This window comes from Lupinus angustifolius, unplaced genomic scaffold (assembly GCF_001865875.1).
Source record: "Lupinus angustifolius cultivar Tanjil unplaced genomic scaffold, LupAngTanjil_v1.0 Scaffold_457, whole genome shotgun sequence".
Taxonomy (NCBI): domain Eukaryota; kingdom Viridiplantae; phylum Streptophyta; class Magnoliopsida; order Fabales; family Fabaceae; genus Lupinus; species Lupinus angustifolius.
The window spans coordinates 16,747-33,570 of NW_017727847.1; the positions used below are offsets into that span (position 1 = coordinate 16,747).

At 34.7% G+C, this 16,824-nt stretch overlaps 1 protein-coding gene across 2 annotated transcripts; it reads left to right on the plus strand.

Moving 5' to 3' along the window:
• The first annotated feature begins 65 nt into the window (after nt 1-65).
• LOC109341402 (protein NAP1) lies at nt 66-16,060 on the plus strand. Of its 2 annotated transcripts, XM_019579297.1 has the most exons (24): nt 66-247; nt 782-1,234; nt 1,329-1,403; nt 3,543-3,623; nt 3,900-3,980; nt 4,093-4,175; nt 4,925-5,009; nt 5,601-5,726; nt 5,826-5,933; nt 6,279-6,323; nt 6,398-6,540; nt 7,281-7,413; nt 8,149-8,259; nt 8,732-8,810; nt 9,605-9,798; nt 10,197-10,342; nt 11,357-11,438; nt 11,605-11,715; nt 12,293-12,418; nt 12,481-12,620; nt 12,704-12,800; nt 13,785-14,776; nt 15,074-15,286; nt 15,373-16,060. In XM_019579297.1, the coding sequence occupies exons 2-24, from the start codon at nt 815-817 to the stop codon at nt 15,872-15,874; spliced, it is 4,173 nt and encodes a 1,390-aa protein (XP_019434842.1). In that variant the 5' UTR covers nt 66-247; nt 782-814; the 3' UTR covers nt 15,875-16,060. The 2 variants fall into 2 exon arrangements, with proteins under 2 accessions (XP_019434842.1, XP_019434843.1); XM_019579298.1 differs by lacking the exons at nt 66-247; nt 782-1,234; nt 1,329-1,403 and having other exon boundaries at nt 3,890-3,980.
• The last annotated feature ends 764 nt before the right edge of the window (nt 16,061-16,824 follow it).

Here is a 16,824-nt window from a genome sequence, read left to right on the forward strand (position 1 = left end):
GTATAGATATTAAATTGTACATGAATCTAACACTTAAATTAACAACATAAGAATAATATCAGAGGTGAAGCATGAGTTGATTCAGTTTCATCTCCAGCACCATCATTAACTATCATTCTCAGTTTCCTCAGATCTGATACTTACTTACCACCTCAACCTCCACCTCCACCACTCCTCTTTCTTCTCTATACTCTAATTATCTCTTCCACCATCAACCTCAACCTTCTCTCTCTCTCTAACTCTCACTGTGAGCTCTCTCTCTCTCTCTCTCTTTCTCTCTCCCTATTCTCTGCATTTCCAAAAATATGAAAAAGGTTTTGTTGACTCTTTAGCATTACAAATTCTTAATGCTTCTTACCTTACTAATTTTACTCACAATGCTTCACCCCTTTTATATATATATATATATCTTACACTTTCTATTTCTTTGCTCATTAATTCTGCTCCTCATTTCTCTCACTTTTATTCATCAAATATAATACAAGGAACAAAATTCGAATTAGGTTTGTTTTATCACTGTTTTTTATATTTCTCTTCTTTCTTTATGAACTACAAAATTGATGCTTATTCTGTTTACTCAAGCTTTCTATTGTTTGTTGTGAATATCATTATGCTGTCCATGCATCATTTTCCCTTTCTCTGTGTGGCCTTTTGTTTTGGTAATCGAATTGGACTTGTAATTGAATATGTAATGTGAATTTAAAGTAAGACAAGGTTTGAAGATGATTTAGTGTTGCTGATTTTTTAACATGAATTTGATTTCTAGAAAATGTGTGTGCAGAAAATTTTGAACTGGACTGGTTATTATTAGTTCATGTCGAAGTCAAGGCAAAAATCATCAAACCAGGATTCGTCATTGTCACCTACTGCTGTAAGATCAAGGGAGGGGAATGGTCTTTCTAGATGGACAGACTACCTAGGAACGGAAACGACTTCTCCGATGTCGTCTACTAGCTCCAGGAATATGTATAACGAAGGGCAATCTCAGAGCACTACGCCGGCTCAATCACATAAGGGCCTTAATGTGCAGTGGGTGGTCCAACTCACCGAAGTTGCTGAAGGTCTTATGGCTAAAATGTATAGGTTAAATCAGCTTTTGGATTATCCGGATCCTATCAATCATGTATTTTCAGAAGGTTTTTGGAAAGCTGGCGTGTTCCCCAACTATCCTAGAATATGCTTGCTGCTGTCTAAGAAATTTCCTGAACACTTCAGCAAATTGCAGCTTGAACGTGTAAGAAGTGATGTCTGATTGATAATGCTTTAAAATTTGTATGTTAATTAAGGCCTTCATGAATGGAAATCATTTGGGAAGTATATGGATGCAGATAGATAAGGTTGCTTGGGATTCACTGCAAGATCATGCGGAACTTCATTTACAGGGTCTGGAACCTTGGGTGGAGGTGATATTTTAATACTTTTGTGTACTAGTTCTTTCATATGTCCTGCATCCATGACTCTTAAGCTATCATGTGATTAATTTAAGGGCTTCACGTTCCATCTGAATGCCCTCTTCTTATCTGTCTGGATCCACAGTTTGAGTTACTAAAACTTGCCAAATTCTACTTGTCAGTATCATTCTTTACTCAACTTATCTGCATGAACGTAGGAATCTAAAAATTCACAACTCATTTCTAGATTTATTTCTTTTCCTCAAGAACAAAGGTTGGGAAAGAGTGTAAATGGAGGCTGAAGCCTTTACTAATACCAAGATATGTAATTTTGATTTGTAACCCATAGAACATGAGGTCATACACAAACAACTAGAACAAAAACCTAAGGGAACAGTTTTACTCAATTGACCATATTAGCATACCATATTTGCAAAGACTCTGAACGATTCTAGTTAGGACATTTGGGTTGGAGAAAGGACTAGTTATGGTAATAAATCCTATCCAAATATTGGACCATCCAGAGATATTCCAACCTGCAAACTTCACAGTGTAGATGTCCAGTTCCGTGTGAGAGGATGTGTGTTAAGTCTAAAAGTCCCACATTGGTTAAATATATAACTAAAAAAACAGTTATCCAAGATACACGTTACCAGGGGAAGAGAAGAAATGAATAAAAAAGAAAAGAAAACACGTTTTAAAAATGTAATGGCAATGTACATTTAATGTTACAACCTATGAAACACGGATATTATTACGGGTATCTGTTAAGATAAGATATGTGTCTGATAATATGTATTTTCCTGAAAATGCAGGATATGATTCGTTTGGGATACTCATATAATATACGTACATAAAATCCAAAAAACATAATAAACATATAATTATTGTTATGAATTTCAAAATAAGGAACATATTTCTTAGACATCACTAATTACAAAAATGAAATTCATATTGTCATACAAAATTATTGCTTTGTGTTGACGAATAGGAACGATATCAATCTCGTTTAATCGATGATTAACATTATGCGTATGCTATATGCATGTTTTGTCTTTTTTTTCTTTCTACAAGTCCATTTGGTAGATTGAATATTATGTTTCTCTCTTGTACTTAATTGATTGTGTTATGCCATTCTCTCTCTTAAAATGCTATTGTGTGGTAGTTTGGGTGTCTATAAGGTATTGGGAAAACATTTAGAGTATCCAAAAGTATCGGATTTGTACATTATTTATTTTAAAAAAATAATTTCAATACGCTATGGGTACGTATCGATGAAGTATCGGTGTCAGATACGGATACATGAAGATTATTAAAAAATTGGTGCTTCATATGTTACAACAACCAAGCCTTAGTCCCACTAAATGAGGTCAACTATATGGTCCAAACAACGTCATAATATTTATCATATATTATCTATTAACAAAACATTGATCTCTAAATTTTTTCTAATCTTTCGTCTATTGGTTTTCTTGGTCTCACTCTACCTCTAGAAATTGGACTAATCTACATTTGGTTTAGTACCATTACTATGGCTCCTAACAATCTCCTCCATACATGTCCCAATCAACTAAGGCACAATTATCTTCTTTTCTATAATAGGAGATACCTATCTTTCTCCCTAATGCATTTATTCATAATCTTATTTTGTCTAGTGTCTCTAACCATCCAACGCAACATTCTCATCTATGATATATTGAGTTTACTCTTTTGTTGACATTTTATTGTCCAACATTCAGTCTCGTAACGCTATCATATTGTTGATCCATATCATATGATTCAACAAAGCTTTACATATGTTGTTGCGGCTGCTTAATCTTCTCCTTTTATCTGGGCTTAGGACTGCCTATGTATACCATTAAACACACATAGACAGGTTTAAAACATTTAACACAAGAATTTGGTGTTTTCAAAATGTTATGAAATGTGGCTCTGTACCTGAAATGAAAGTAGACATAACCCACCAAACATATTTTCTATCTCACTTCTGTTTATGCATTCCCCTGCTACCATTTTTTACTGAAACTAATGACATTGGTTATGGGTTCCATTATCTTTGTAATTTTTGGTTTTGATAAATACATATCTTTTAGATTTATTTCAGCCGGATGTTGCATGAACTTACACAGTAAGAATTCTTTTGTGTACCAGCTACTTCTTGACTTGATGGCGTTTCGTGAACAAGCTCTGCGACTTATATTGGATCTAAGTAGTACTGTAATTACCTTGTTGGTGAGTCTCAATATTGTTGGTCTCCTATTATTTGAGTTGGTTTGATGTTACACAGATCTTGAAACTGGTTTGTATAAATAACATTATATGAGATGCTGTCAAATTTTCCTCAAAAGCCATTCAATTTTTATGAATGTTTTTGAAATATAAATGCGTAACATATGGAATACAAAATAGGAAAACGGGGTATGAAGAATTATCTGTCTGTTCTTAAATAGTTCATCTGGTGTTGTTCACTTTTGCATATCTCAAATAACTAGGCACAGTGTTTTGCAGCCCCATCAGAATTCTCTTATACTACACGCATTTATGGCTCTCTTCTGTTCTTTTGTGCGTGTAAACCTTTTCTCTGAGAAGGCAAGTTAGCTTTCCCTCTTGTTTTCTTGATTTATTTACTTTTTTCTGAAATCAATTTGCTGTTTTCTGAATTATGAGTGTAATGATTTCTAAACCAATGCTTTCTTCGTAGATGCCAAGGAAGATGTTGCTACAGACCTATAACCTTCTACATGCAATGTCAAGAAATGAGCGAGATTGTGATTTTTATCATCGGTATTATATTTTAAAAAAATTTCAGAAATTACTGTCAGTTTCTGGTAAATAGTAGTAGATCACACAGACATACCTTGTATAACCTAGCTTTTAAGAGAATTTTTTTTTATAGAAATTATTAAGAGAGTTCATTAAAATCTCATACATATGGTTGGGCATTATGCATTTGCCACTATGCATTACTTGGCTTATGTTGCTGAAGAGGGGGAGGGGATAGATGGGATATTCACGTATATTTACTGTTAGTCCCATTCTAGTTAACTATAACATTGCGGAGCTGCTACACAAACTGCTAAATTAACTTTAAGAAGTGTTCTGAGTTACAGAGCTTGTAAGCATGTTTGGTATAGAGAGAAACTTGTGTTTGAAATTCTTGAAAAACTAGTCAACTACATTCATTTACAATGTACCCGATAACTGTTTTCACAAAATTATGGTTAAGAGCAGGGAAGTTGAAGTAGGAATGAGAAAATTAGGATTCTAGAATTGGAAACCACTTCAAGTATTAAAATGTAGTATATGACACCTGAATATAAAATCTTAAGGGCTACATATACTAAATTAAGTATATATTACTAAACCCATCCCATTGACCATCCATGTGTGGACTATTGGTCACAATAAGTACTGGATAACGTATATGTATATGTACATACTATCCAATGTCACTTTTTCATTTTTTATTTTATTTTTTGGCTAATTAATGTTCATTTCTTCTGTCCTTATATGTTTCTTTCTCTACTTTACAGCTTGGTTCAGTTCATCGACTCTTATGATCCACCATTGAAAGGCTTACAGGAAGACTTAAATTTTGTGAGCCCTCGTATTGGAGAGGTTATTCTCAACCTTTTATCTATCATTATATAATATAATTAATTGCTTAGGTAAGTACATATGATAAAGACGATGAGTACATTTTCCAGTCTTCTAATTATTTATTTTTCATGTGTTTGTCCTCTCATGATTAAATTCAATTTATTTAACTGGCCCTTTCTATATTAGGTAGTTTTAAATCTTCCGAAAGTATGTAAAAGGAAATTTTTTATGGAGATGATTGAGTTTGTGGAACTTAGGTGCATTAGTTTAAGGGCAATTCTAGAATGTTGAATTATTACGTTATATCACTCCATTTTTCTTTAGGATATAACTGAGCTTTTGATTTATTTGCCATGTATAGTGTAATTGGAATACAACCATCTATAAGTGAATCTTCCGTTGCTTACAAATGGTCTTCCACATCCATAATGATTTTCATCCATGATAAACCTACATAACCTGCCATTCATAATTTATTCAAATTAATAGGAAATGTTCTCTATATCAACAGATGAAGATCAAACATCTTAGCTCTGTTTTTATATTACAATGACATTCTTTATTGGAGAATGACTACATTTGGAAACCTAGTAATTTATCCATTTTCAGGTATTAGAGGCTGTGGGCCCTATTATATTTCTATCAACAGACACAAGGAAACTTAGAAATGAGGGATTTTTAAGTCCATATCATCCCCGGTATCCAGACATACTCACAAACTCTGCCCATCCCATGGTAATGTTAGTTTTTATTCTTAACATCTTGATATTGAATTCTTGAATAGATAACTACATACTATAACTATGCTGAATTTCTTGTCATCGAACCCTGCAGAGAGCACAAGATTTGGCAAATGTAACTGCATATCGTGAATGGGTGTTATTTGGGTATCTTGTCTGCCCTGATGAGCTGCTTCGTGTTACTAGCATTGATATTGCTTTGGTATAGTACATGCTTGTATAACTGTAGTTTTCTAGCTATATCACAAGTCGCTAATTGATTTGACAGCATATGGGTTTACTGGAATTGTTTGCATTAGCTGAGGCAAGACACATGTCATGGTAGTAATATGATTACTGAAACCTCAGATGGTGACCTTTTAAACAAGAAAGCTTTAATAAAATGTCCAATATTGTATCCTCTTGAAAGTTTAAATATACAGAGACTGAGAGACATACCCAAACATGTATGTTAAGATTGACAATAGATAAACTTCAATTGAAATTATGTGGACTATTAATTATGCCAAGTTTAATTTCAAAATTATGTATGCTCATGGCATTTCAGGTTGTGTTGAAGGAGAACTTAGTCCTCACATTATTTAGAGATGAGGTAAATTTTGCTTATAGGCTTTGGAACAGTGTTTTTAACTGCAGTAGTTGACAATTTTGGAATCATCAACACAGTACATACTTCTACACGAGGATTACCAGTTGTACGTCATGCCTCGAATATTGGAATCTAAGAAGATGGCAAAATCTGGACGTACAAAGCAAAAAGAGGCGGATATGGAGTATAATGTTGCAAAACAGGTTGAGAAAATGCTAAGGTATATGTCAGAATTACTATTTAAATGTATTATATGCATTGTCTATCAAATCTAAATTTGTTTAACTGAAGATGAAAATTTAGGACTTTCGGGAGTTGAAATCAGTGAGAAAGAGTAAGGCCGCGAAAGTCAAACTTTGTGACTTCTTGTCCATGATTTGATTATTTAGGTTGCCATTTTCAGTGATCGGGTGACCTTTCTAATTATCTGGGATTAATTCTGAAAGCAGTTTTGCATTAGAAAACTGAAATAAAAAACTGTGAACAGAATCTCTCCATCCCAAGAAAGGCTGTATCGTTATCACATCTGAATTATTTTCCAGTGATGGAAATGCCTTGATTAGTAGAAGGGAGACAACAACATTTATATAGTAAAAACCTAAAACCCATTCGTAACTAGTGTAGATAAGAATTTGATCGAGGTTATCTTGATGGGGATTTCCTATTTGATAGTCAGAGGGAATGGAGTGCTTATTTTGTTGGGAGGGGGGTAGGGAAGTTAGAGAAAGAATAAAATATTCTTAACCCTTTTCTGAAAGAAAATTCTGTATTGTTACACAAAGTTCTTGCAAGTCTCGCACTTTTATATATTTCTTCTTTTGCTATGATTTGTTATCTTTGTCATTTTTTATGCATGCTTCATCTTCACTAGTTATATGTTGCCCTTTGGTCTTCATACCTTTATTGGAAAAAATATATTTGTGGTTGACAGTGTTAAGCACTATTTATTGAATTTTTCAGTGAAGTGAATGAGCAAGCAATATTCTCTTGTGATCCCATACATCATGAAAGGAGAATTTTACTGAAACAAGAAATTGGGAGAATGGTGCTGTTTTTTACTGATCAGCCGAGTCTATTGGCCCCCAACATTCAGGTCTCTTTCTTTTTGTATCTTCGAATTGTGAAAAAATAGCATATCTGACATTTGTTACTGATAAAGACTTTTTGTTATCATGCACAAACAATCATGTTTACTAGAGTATTTAGACTTTTGTTATCATGCACAAACAATCATAATCGAAGACTTTTTATACATACTCTAGCTTCTCTTATACACAAACAAGTGCATGTGATTAAATCTCATCAGTGGTTTCACATCATTAAGTAAGATATTATAAAATTTGGGGAAAACTATAAGAAAGGAACTCTTGAAAAGTATTTCTAGATTAAGAACAACTAGTCACTCTAATGGTGTATGATGTTCAAAGAATAGAAATCTTAGGGGTGAGAGATACTTGGAGAACCTAGTTAGTTGAGAGATGTGTTATACCAAAGAAGGAGAGGGGGATGAGACTTGGTAATTTGGTGTCTATGTAGTCTGCGAAAAGTTCAGTTTTGCAACCCATCTTTTCCTGGTCTGCGTGCATATGTTGATGTACTTAAAAGGTAATGTTAGGGTGTTAAGCTAATTAGCTTTATGTGTATTCTTTGACTTGTCTTAAGCTGACTTAGTTTGATATATTAAATAATGTTTCTCTTTATTGAATTTGATCACAGTATTATACATGTTTTATTGGTTTGTAATTGGTTGTGTATTCTGTTTATATATTCATGTGTCTTCAACTTTTTAAACTCACATGTTTATGAGAGGATGTAATCTTTCCCACAGATGGTGTTTTCAGCATTGGCTTTAGCACAATGTGAAGTGATCTGGTATTTCCAACATGTAGGAATTGCATCGTCAAAATCTAAAACCAGTCGTGTAGTGCCAGTGGAGATAGTAAGCTTTTCTCTTTTTATTCTTTTATTGGCTTTTAATTTACCCAACCAATGTTCTTTCACAAGCAAATTACTAGGCTGATCTTTTCAAAACTATTTGTAAATGTGCTGTTTTTATGGCATGTTTTTTTTATAAAAAAATTGGATGTGCCATGTGGAATGATGCAATCCACAATAAATGCATTGGTAACGCTAGCGCTCAAGAAAATGAAAATGATTAGATAAGGGTGGGAATGTCCTAAAAGCTGGAAATGGATGTCCTGGGGGTGGAAATGAGAAGGGAAATGTCATGTGGCAGAAATTGATGTGTGTCGTAGTTTGAAAAATGTATTCTTGCTAAATTATTTGGTAAGGGGTGGTATTTTAGTGAAAATCACTTACTACATGATTTCTAATTTTCTTTTAGTGTATTGTACTATTTTTTGAATCTAATTGCCTGGTGGTTGAATTAGCTATCATGGTCATGTTTACAGGACCCAAATGACCCAACCATTGGATTCTTGTTAGATGGAATGGACCATTTATGTTGCTTGGTGCGCAAGTATATTGCAGGTTAGATTAACATTATGTTTTCTAATTTCTCTCATGATGAGGGAATATGGTATTGTTAAGTTTATCAATATTGTCAAAAATGTTAAAATGTATCCTTCAACCAGGAGAAAAATATATATATTTTAACTTTTAAACTGTTAGTAGTCTCTACTATTTCCCCAAAAATATGTGCTTACAATTTCTTTATTCCATATTTATTAATCTGAATCCGTGTTGACCGGTTTGTATTAAGTGGCAGTGAATGCAATAATTCTGCTTTCACCAGAGTGGAGGAACACACCCACTCTAACTAAAAATCTTCTGGTAGTTTAGGGGGGGGCAGAGAACTCCATATCGATGCCAACTGTGAGGCATATCATTGCATGTTGTAAAACTGTAAAAAAAAGAATTACCACTATTCTCTTCTATCAAGAGTCAAAGACTTCGGCTATTGGTCAAGAATCATCAATTAAGGATGCTAAAAGTTGGGCTAAATCTCTGGTATTGCAGCTGTAGAATAGGAAACCGATAATGGAACGGTGAAAACAATTCCTGAGAACTTGACCGTTGCAAAGATGAATAGATGATCAGGCATTGCTTTAATATATGATTATTATTTATTCTTATCCTATATACGTTTACCCTCTCAAACCCTATTAGGTAGAAGCCTCGTGCATTTGGCTACCTTTTATAGTTGATACTTTGTGTGCTTTATGTGAATGAGTTTGTTAATGCACTAGCCTTTCCCCTTTTATTTTTTGTGTTGTTTTTGCATGAGTATTTTAAATGCTAAATGTTGTTTCATTTTGTTGCAGCAATTCGAGGTTACTCATTGTCATATCTTTCATCCTGTGCTGGAAGAATCCGGTTTTTACTGGGAACTCCTGGAATGGTGGCTCTTGATATAGATGCTAACTTGAAAGGACTTCTTCAGAAGATCGTTCACCACCTAGAAAACTTACCGAAGCCACAAGGCGAAAATATATCTGCTATCACTTGTGATCTATCGGTATGTGAGACATGCATGTGATCCATTTTCTAACATCTTATACATAGGACATGTATGCCATTTAGACATATTCCAGTTCATCATGAACTTTGGTGGAAATGTACCTGTGTTGAGCTAATAATTATAACAAAGTTGTCACTATTGTGTAGAAGTTTTCACATTCAAAGTAATCTGTTGTTGCATTTTGCTTGCTAGTGAAGTCATTGGTATGATAAAGAAGGCTCAAGTTGTAAAGTCTTATTTTTATCTGCTGATGCATGAAAACATTGTCTATTCATTCCAGCTCTTGTAGTATTGGAACCTTAGTTTTTCTTTCAGTCCTTTTTTCTTTGTTTTTTTAGTTATTAACAATGTAATGTTTGAGAGCACATTGAACACTCATTAAGCTATTATTTCAGGATTTCCGAAAGGATTGGTTATCAATTTTATTGATAGTCACATCATCACGTTCGTCTATAAACATTAGGCACTTGGAGAAAGCTACAGTTTCCACTGGCAAAGAAGGCATATTATCAGAGGGGAATGCTGCTTACAATTGGTCCAGGTTATTATCCTGATTTTGATTGGCTTTGCGATGCTATTCTGAATTTCTGATACTCTTTTCTGTAATTCAATATTGAAACGTTTAATCTGAGTCCCGGAGGGTCAAGAATTTTTGCTTTTAAGAGAAAATATCATGGGGATATTTGTTTACCTTTTCCTTTTAGAATAAAAAGCTTAGAAAATGAGAAAAATAGGATTTATAAACACACCTTCTTACCTATTTGCAGCCTTCCTGCTGTGCTGAGTGCACTTCCTTTATCAATTTATTTCCCAGGTTTGGGTCCATTGATTTATCTTCAATCTCATAGACAGAAGACCAAAAATATCAACTTAGTGTTATCTTGGACCGTTATGCTATCTTGTAGTTCGAGATTTCATGCAGTTAATCAATTTTGTTAGCGCATTCAATTAGTGGAGTATTGGGATGGAGGACCACACTAATTGACGGTTCAACACTTAAAGGACCAAAATGACAACAAGAAATTTGTGGGACCAAATTGAAAAAATAACTAAAAAGATGGTGCCAAAGTACCCTTTTTGCCATGTTACTACTAGTGGGTCTTCATTTAATGTTTCAGTTTTGGTCTTATAGGTTATATTATGTGTTACCACTTGTGGTTTGTGTATGGAAACATTTGCCAGGGCTCAGGGCACAACAGTTGAGTTAGTGCTTCCTAACAAATCTCATCACACCCTCCTCCCTGGCGCATTTGTTGACATGATATCAGATTACGTGGGATGAAGCTATTGACAATCCCAAAAACCTATCCACGTTCCTTATTAGATAATCATTTTTTTGTTTTTGTTTGCTTTTTTCATGGAATTATGAGTGGCTCGAGGAGTGTGAATAGGCTATTGGGAGTATCAATAACCCACCTAATTATGTGTACCCTCAATTCTATGGATACATTTATAGGAGACTAATAGTTGAGTTAGTGATTCCTAACAAAACTCTGTCTCTAGTTTATAAAGGAAAAATACTTGGAGAGACAATTATGGTTCTCTTTTGATGCAGGTGTGTTGATGAATTGGAATCCCTTCTTTCAAAGCATGGTAGTCTTAGGAAGTTGTATTTCTACCATCAGCACCTTACTGCTGTGAGTGTCCCTATTCCACCCCACCTAATTTGTGTTTCTCAATTTCTCTAGAATGATGACTATTTTGGTGCTATGACCTTTAATTTATGAAGTCATGGTTTAAATTCTGAATTTTACACGTCATTTCTTTCATTTAAATCGTACCTAAACTATGTTCCCATGATAGGTTTTCAGAAACACCATGTTTGGTCCAGAAGGGCGTCCTCAGCATTGCTGTGCATGGCTTGGGATTGCTAGTAGTTTTCCAGACTGTGCATCTCCCGTTGTTCCAGAAGAGGTAAAACTAAATCTTCCCCTGCAGTCTTTTATACAATGAGTTGTCAAGTATTACCAAAACTATGAAACCATTAACTGCATGTTGTGAAGCTGTACTTTGCTTCTTTTTTTGGGCGCAGTACTTAGCTTCTTTGTTTCGCTTACACAAGACGTCGTCTGCAAAATATTCAGGACATATATTGCAATCTTTAATTTATGTTAGTATGTTATATTTAATGAAAATGAAGAATTGTGCTGTGACAAAAAAAGGAGTTAATGGTACATGTAGATATGAAAATGAAGAATTGTGCTATTACAAAAAAAGGTGTTAATGGTGCATATGGATCTGCAGTGAAAAGGAATTTTAAAATGTTCTGCTTTAAATCTGCATAGTCATTCTGTGTTGTGATGTCATTGCATTGTCCAAACTTCTCTTGTCGGTTGAAAAATGAAACCTTGTACTGACTTTAAGAGTTTAAGGTCATGTTGAGCCTCTCTAGCTTCTGCCTGATTAATCATTATGCATTACATGTGTGTTGATACGAAGATGTGGAAAACATAGAACATAGGTTGTCACTCCATTTTTTGGCTGAAAGCAGGTCACAAAAATTGGAAGGGATGCTGTTCTTTATGTTGAATCTCTGATTGAATCCATCATGGGAGGACTGGAGGGATTAATAAATATTCTTGATTCTGAAGGAGGATTTGGTGCACTGGAGAATCAGGTAAATACTTTTAGTTAACAAATTAGCTCAGTTTCTGAAACTGACCTTTAGATTTGTATCAGCTTCTTCCAGAGCAAGCAGCTTCTTATCTGAATTATGCATCAAGAGTTTCCAATCTATCATTTAAATCTCCAAAAGGAGTAGCTGGCTTTCCTTTACCAGGCCATGAGAGCTTTCCTGAAAATAACAGTTCTATCAAAATGTATGCCATTGCAATCTCATGCCAAATGTATATTTATATTCATTGACCATTGCTTTTTAATGTTTCCGCTTTTCTAATGACAGGTTAGAAGCTGCAATGCAGAGGTTGACTAATTTGTGCTCAGTTTTAAATGATATGGAGCCTATATGTGTTTTAAACCATGTCTTTGTTCTGCGAGAGGTAGGGAATGAATCTTCTTTTTTCTTTTTTCTTTTTTCTTTTTTCTTTCTTCTTTTTGAGGTTCACTTATCTATCGAGAACACTCTGGAGTCTGCATAATGCTATCAGTTGTGCAAAAGTTTCCTAGTAAGACATTTATGATTTTTTTGGTACTACTAAGGGTATCCCCTCACCCTAAGGAACTAATCTCTATTGGGGTGTGTGGCCGCCCCTCCCAACAAGTGTCGCTCACAAGAATCGAACTCTTGACCTTTTGGTCATCCTGGAGATCTATTGGGGCCTTACACCATTAGACCAACACCTTGTAAGACATCTATGATAAAGTGGCAACTAAGGTAGTAAATAAAGGTTTCTAGCATGGAATAGTTCCAAATATAAATATACCGAGGTAGTAAATAAATGTCATGTTGTTTTAATATGCAAATCCTGGAAGAAAGATTGGAAAAGTGTGGTAAATATATTGGTTTACGGCATATAGATAATAGAATGGGATCCCCACACACAACACACATTTTTCCATCTTTGTTTTTTCCTTAGAAAGGAAATGTGAATGAAGATAGCATTCCTCTATTTATCTATGCATGTGCAGCATGTATATAATATTATATACACATGCAAGCATATGGAATTTTACATATAAAAATGTCTATATTTTAATAATAATAAATTCCCTGAATTTATTACACTAAAATGTAATGATTGTACATGGGTTGGATTTAAATCATCTAAAGTGAGCATATAGTTTAGAGTGAGTAAAGTGCATTTAATACATGCTTATGTGAAATCAATGAACAATATTCACACATAGCCCTGATTTCTAATAGAGATGTTTGTATTTTATAAAATCCGAAGTTGTAGACTTTCTCATTAAAATCAATATTTCACTTTACTCTCTAAAGTGCACTACATACTTTATAGTTCCTGAGCCAAACCTTGATCCTTGTTTTAGTATTTTAATTTTAATACTCCAAATAATTTGTGCAGTACATGAGAGAATGCGTTCTTGGCAACTTTAGGAGAAGATTGCTTGGTGTGCTGAAAACTGATAATGATCTTCAACGCCCTTCTGTTCTGGAATCACTTATTCAGAGGCATGTTAGCATTGTGCATCTTGCAGAGCAGCACATCAGCATGGACATTACTCAGGGTATTCGGGAAGTTTTGCTTTCAGAAGCCTTTTCAGGACCAGTTTCTTCTCTGCACTTGTTTGAGAAGCCAACAGATCAACATACCGGATCGGCTACTGAATCTGTATGCAATTGGTATATTGAAAACATAATCAAAGATGTATCAGGTGCAGGGATTTTGTTTGTTCCAATTCATAAATGCTTCAAGAGTACAAGGCCTGTTGGTGGATATTTTGCAGACTCAGTCACTGATCTTAGGGAACTGCAGGCTTTTGTACGTATTTTTGGTGGCTATGGAGTAGACAGGCTAGATAGAATGCTAAAAGAACACACAGCTGCACTTTTAAATTGCATTGACACATCGCTGCGATCAAATCGTGATGTGCTAGAAGCAGTTGCTACCAGTCTACATGCTGGTGATAGAATTGAAAGAGAAGCTTCTATCAAGCAAATCCTTGATCTTGAAACTGTGGTTGATTTTTGTGTTCAAGCCGGCTTAGCCTTGGCTTTTGATAGGCTGCTAGCTGAAAATTCTGGTGCCATACTTGAAGAAGGAGCTCCCCTGATACATTCACTGCTAGCTGGGGTGGTTAAGCATCTACCTGATGGAGTACCAGAAAAGGAAGAGATCAAGAGAATGAGAATGGTGGCAAATACTGTAGGTCTAGTAAGTGATCATGATTCCATTTGGGTAAGATCAATTTTAGAGGAAGTTGGTGGTGCAAGTGATGGCTCATGGAGCTTGTTACCATACTTATTTGCTACATTCATGACGTCTAATATTTGGTCCACCACCGCATTCAATGTTGATACAGAGGGTTTTAGTAACAATATCCATTGCTTGGCAAGGTCAGTATGATTATATTTTGTCTCAAAATACCAGTGCTTATTTATCTGTGAACACTGGAGCTTTATTTATGCTTTACAATGACTTGAAATTTGTATTTGCATGCTTATAATTTGATCCAATGCCATTGGTCAAACTCCCATCTAGTAATTCTACATCGGTTGGATTTGGAATTTATTCATGTATTTAGTTTTTAATTTCATTATGTAAAATTAATATTTTAGAAATAAAACTACACATTGGCATATACTTATTTTGGTACCATTTCTCTCACTCTAACCAATTGATACTTGAGGCAGGTGCATTTCTGCAGTGATTGCCGGAAGTGAGTTTGTTAGGTTGGAACGTGAATATGAGCATAGACAGTCTTTAACAAATGGGCACGGTAGCGAGGGAATGGATCCTGAAATAATAGGTCACATGTCAGCTGAAGCAAGTATCAAATCCACATTGCAGTTATTTGTGAAATTGTCTGCAGATATCATACTGGACTCTTGGAGTGAAACACATAGGTAAATACTATGATTTTGCTTTTAACACAAGTGATTGTTTCATTTTGTAGTTTTCTATGATATTTAATATTTTCGGGTGCACACAGATCTCATCTTGTAGCACAGCTTATCTTCCTGGACCAACTTTGTGAGATTTCACCATATCTCCCACGAAGCTCACTGGAAAAACATGTTCCTTACACCATCCTCCGTTCAGTATACAGTCAATACTATGCAGATACTCAAACCACTCCATTGTCAATGCTGAACGCATCACCAAGTCAATCACCTGCTGTATTGCTAGGACATGCTTCCCCTGCCTCAAAGCATTCTCGCGGAGACTCCACACCACACCACTATAGCAACGATTCCGGGCACTTCAAAGGGTCATCATCATCACATAGCCAGGAACACCTTTATGATGCTGATAGTGGTAACCTAAGGGGCATGGACAACAAGCAAAGGAACACTCGCCGTTCCGGGCCTTTGGATTACAGTGCAAGTCGGAATAAGGTGAAATCTGTTGAAGGCTCAGCTTCTGGGAGTACTGGCCCCAGTCCACTGCCTAGGTTTGCAGTATCTAGATCTGGTCCATTAGCATACAAGTAGTAAGATGTTTAAGATATACTAAACAAGAGCTGATAAATTATTCACCTTTTGCTAGTGATCAGGTTGTCCATAACCATAAATCATACACTAAGTTCTCAAATTTTGGGAAAATGTATATCACACTAAGGGGTCCTTTGGGAAAATGTCTATTCTCTGCCACCATTAAGTTAAACTAGTATTTTAAGTGACATTGAAACTTTTGAACTATTCAAAACAAACAAGTACACACTCTACAACATATGGCATTCAAAATCTCAAGTGGTACTAATTCCTAAAATTGCCAGCTTAAGACCTGACGAATCTTTCAGGAAATCCTTGACGTTCATTCCAGCAATTTCTTTTTCACACTTTATACACTTAAGTTGTATCTCATGCAAAATCTTTCAAGTTTTAAGCCAATGGTTGAAGACGAGGGTTAACAGCTAAATATGGGTTTTTAGGAATATATTTGATAACTTTTACTTATGATTTTTATGGTACTACACTAGTTAAAGATTCCATTACAAACTTTTTTAAGATGTCAGATTCACAAACTCTTTATATATGCAGTCATATTATAATTTGTTGCTTAAAGGATCGTTATTACAAAAGGAGTCTTATTGAACACAGAATATTGAGAAATAAATTTTATATTGAATATCATAACTTTAATAATTTCAAAATTATTAAAACTTCTATTTCTTGGATCTGCTATTCTCAAAAACAAATTCCCTTGCCTTCTTAGCATAAAAGTGTAGTTTTACTTATTTGATTGATATCACTTGTATTTTATAGAGCATTAAAGGTGTGTAGAGGTTAAATGTTACTTAGTAATCTTTCTTCTCTCCCAAAGATAAACGGAATAATAACTACATAGAGGATAATTAGCAATAATAGAGAGTTGATAGAATAAATACATTATGAGTATTCAACCTATTCAACATAAAACACTAAACTAGCAATACATTCCC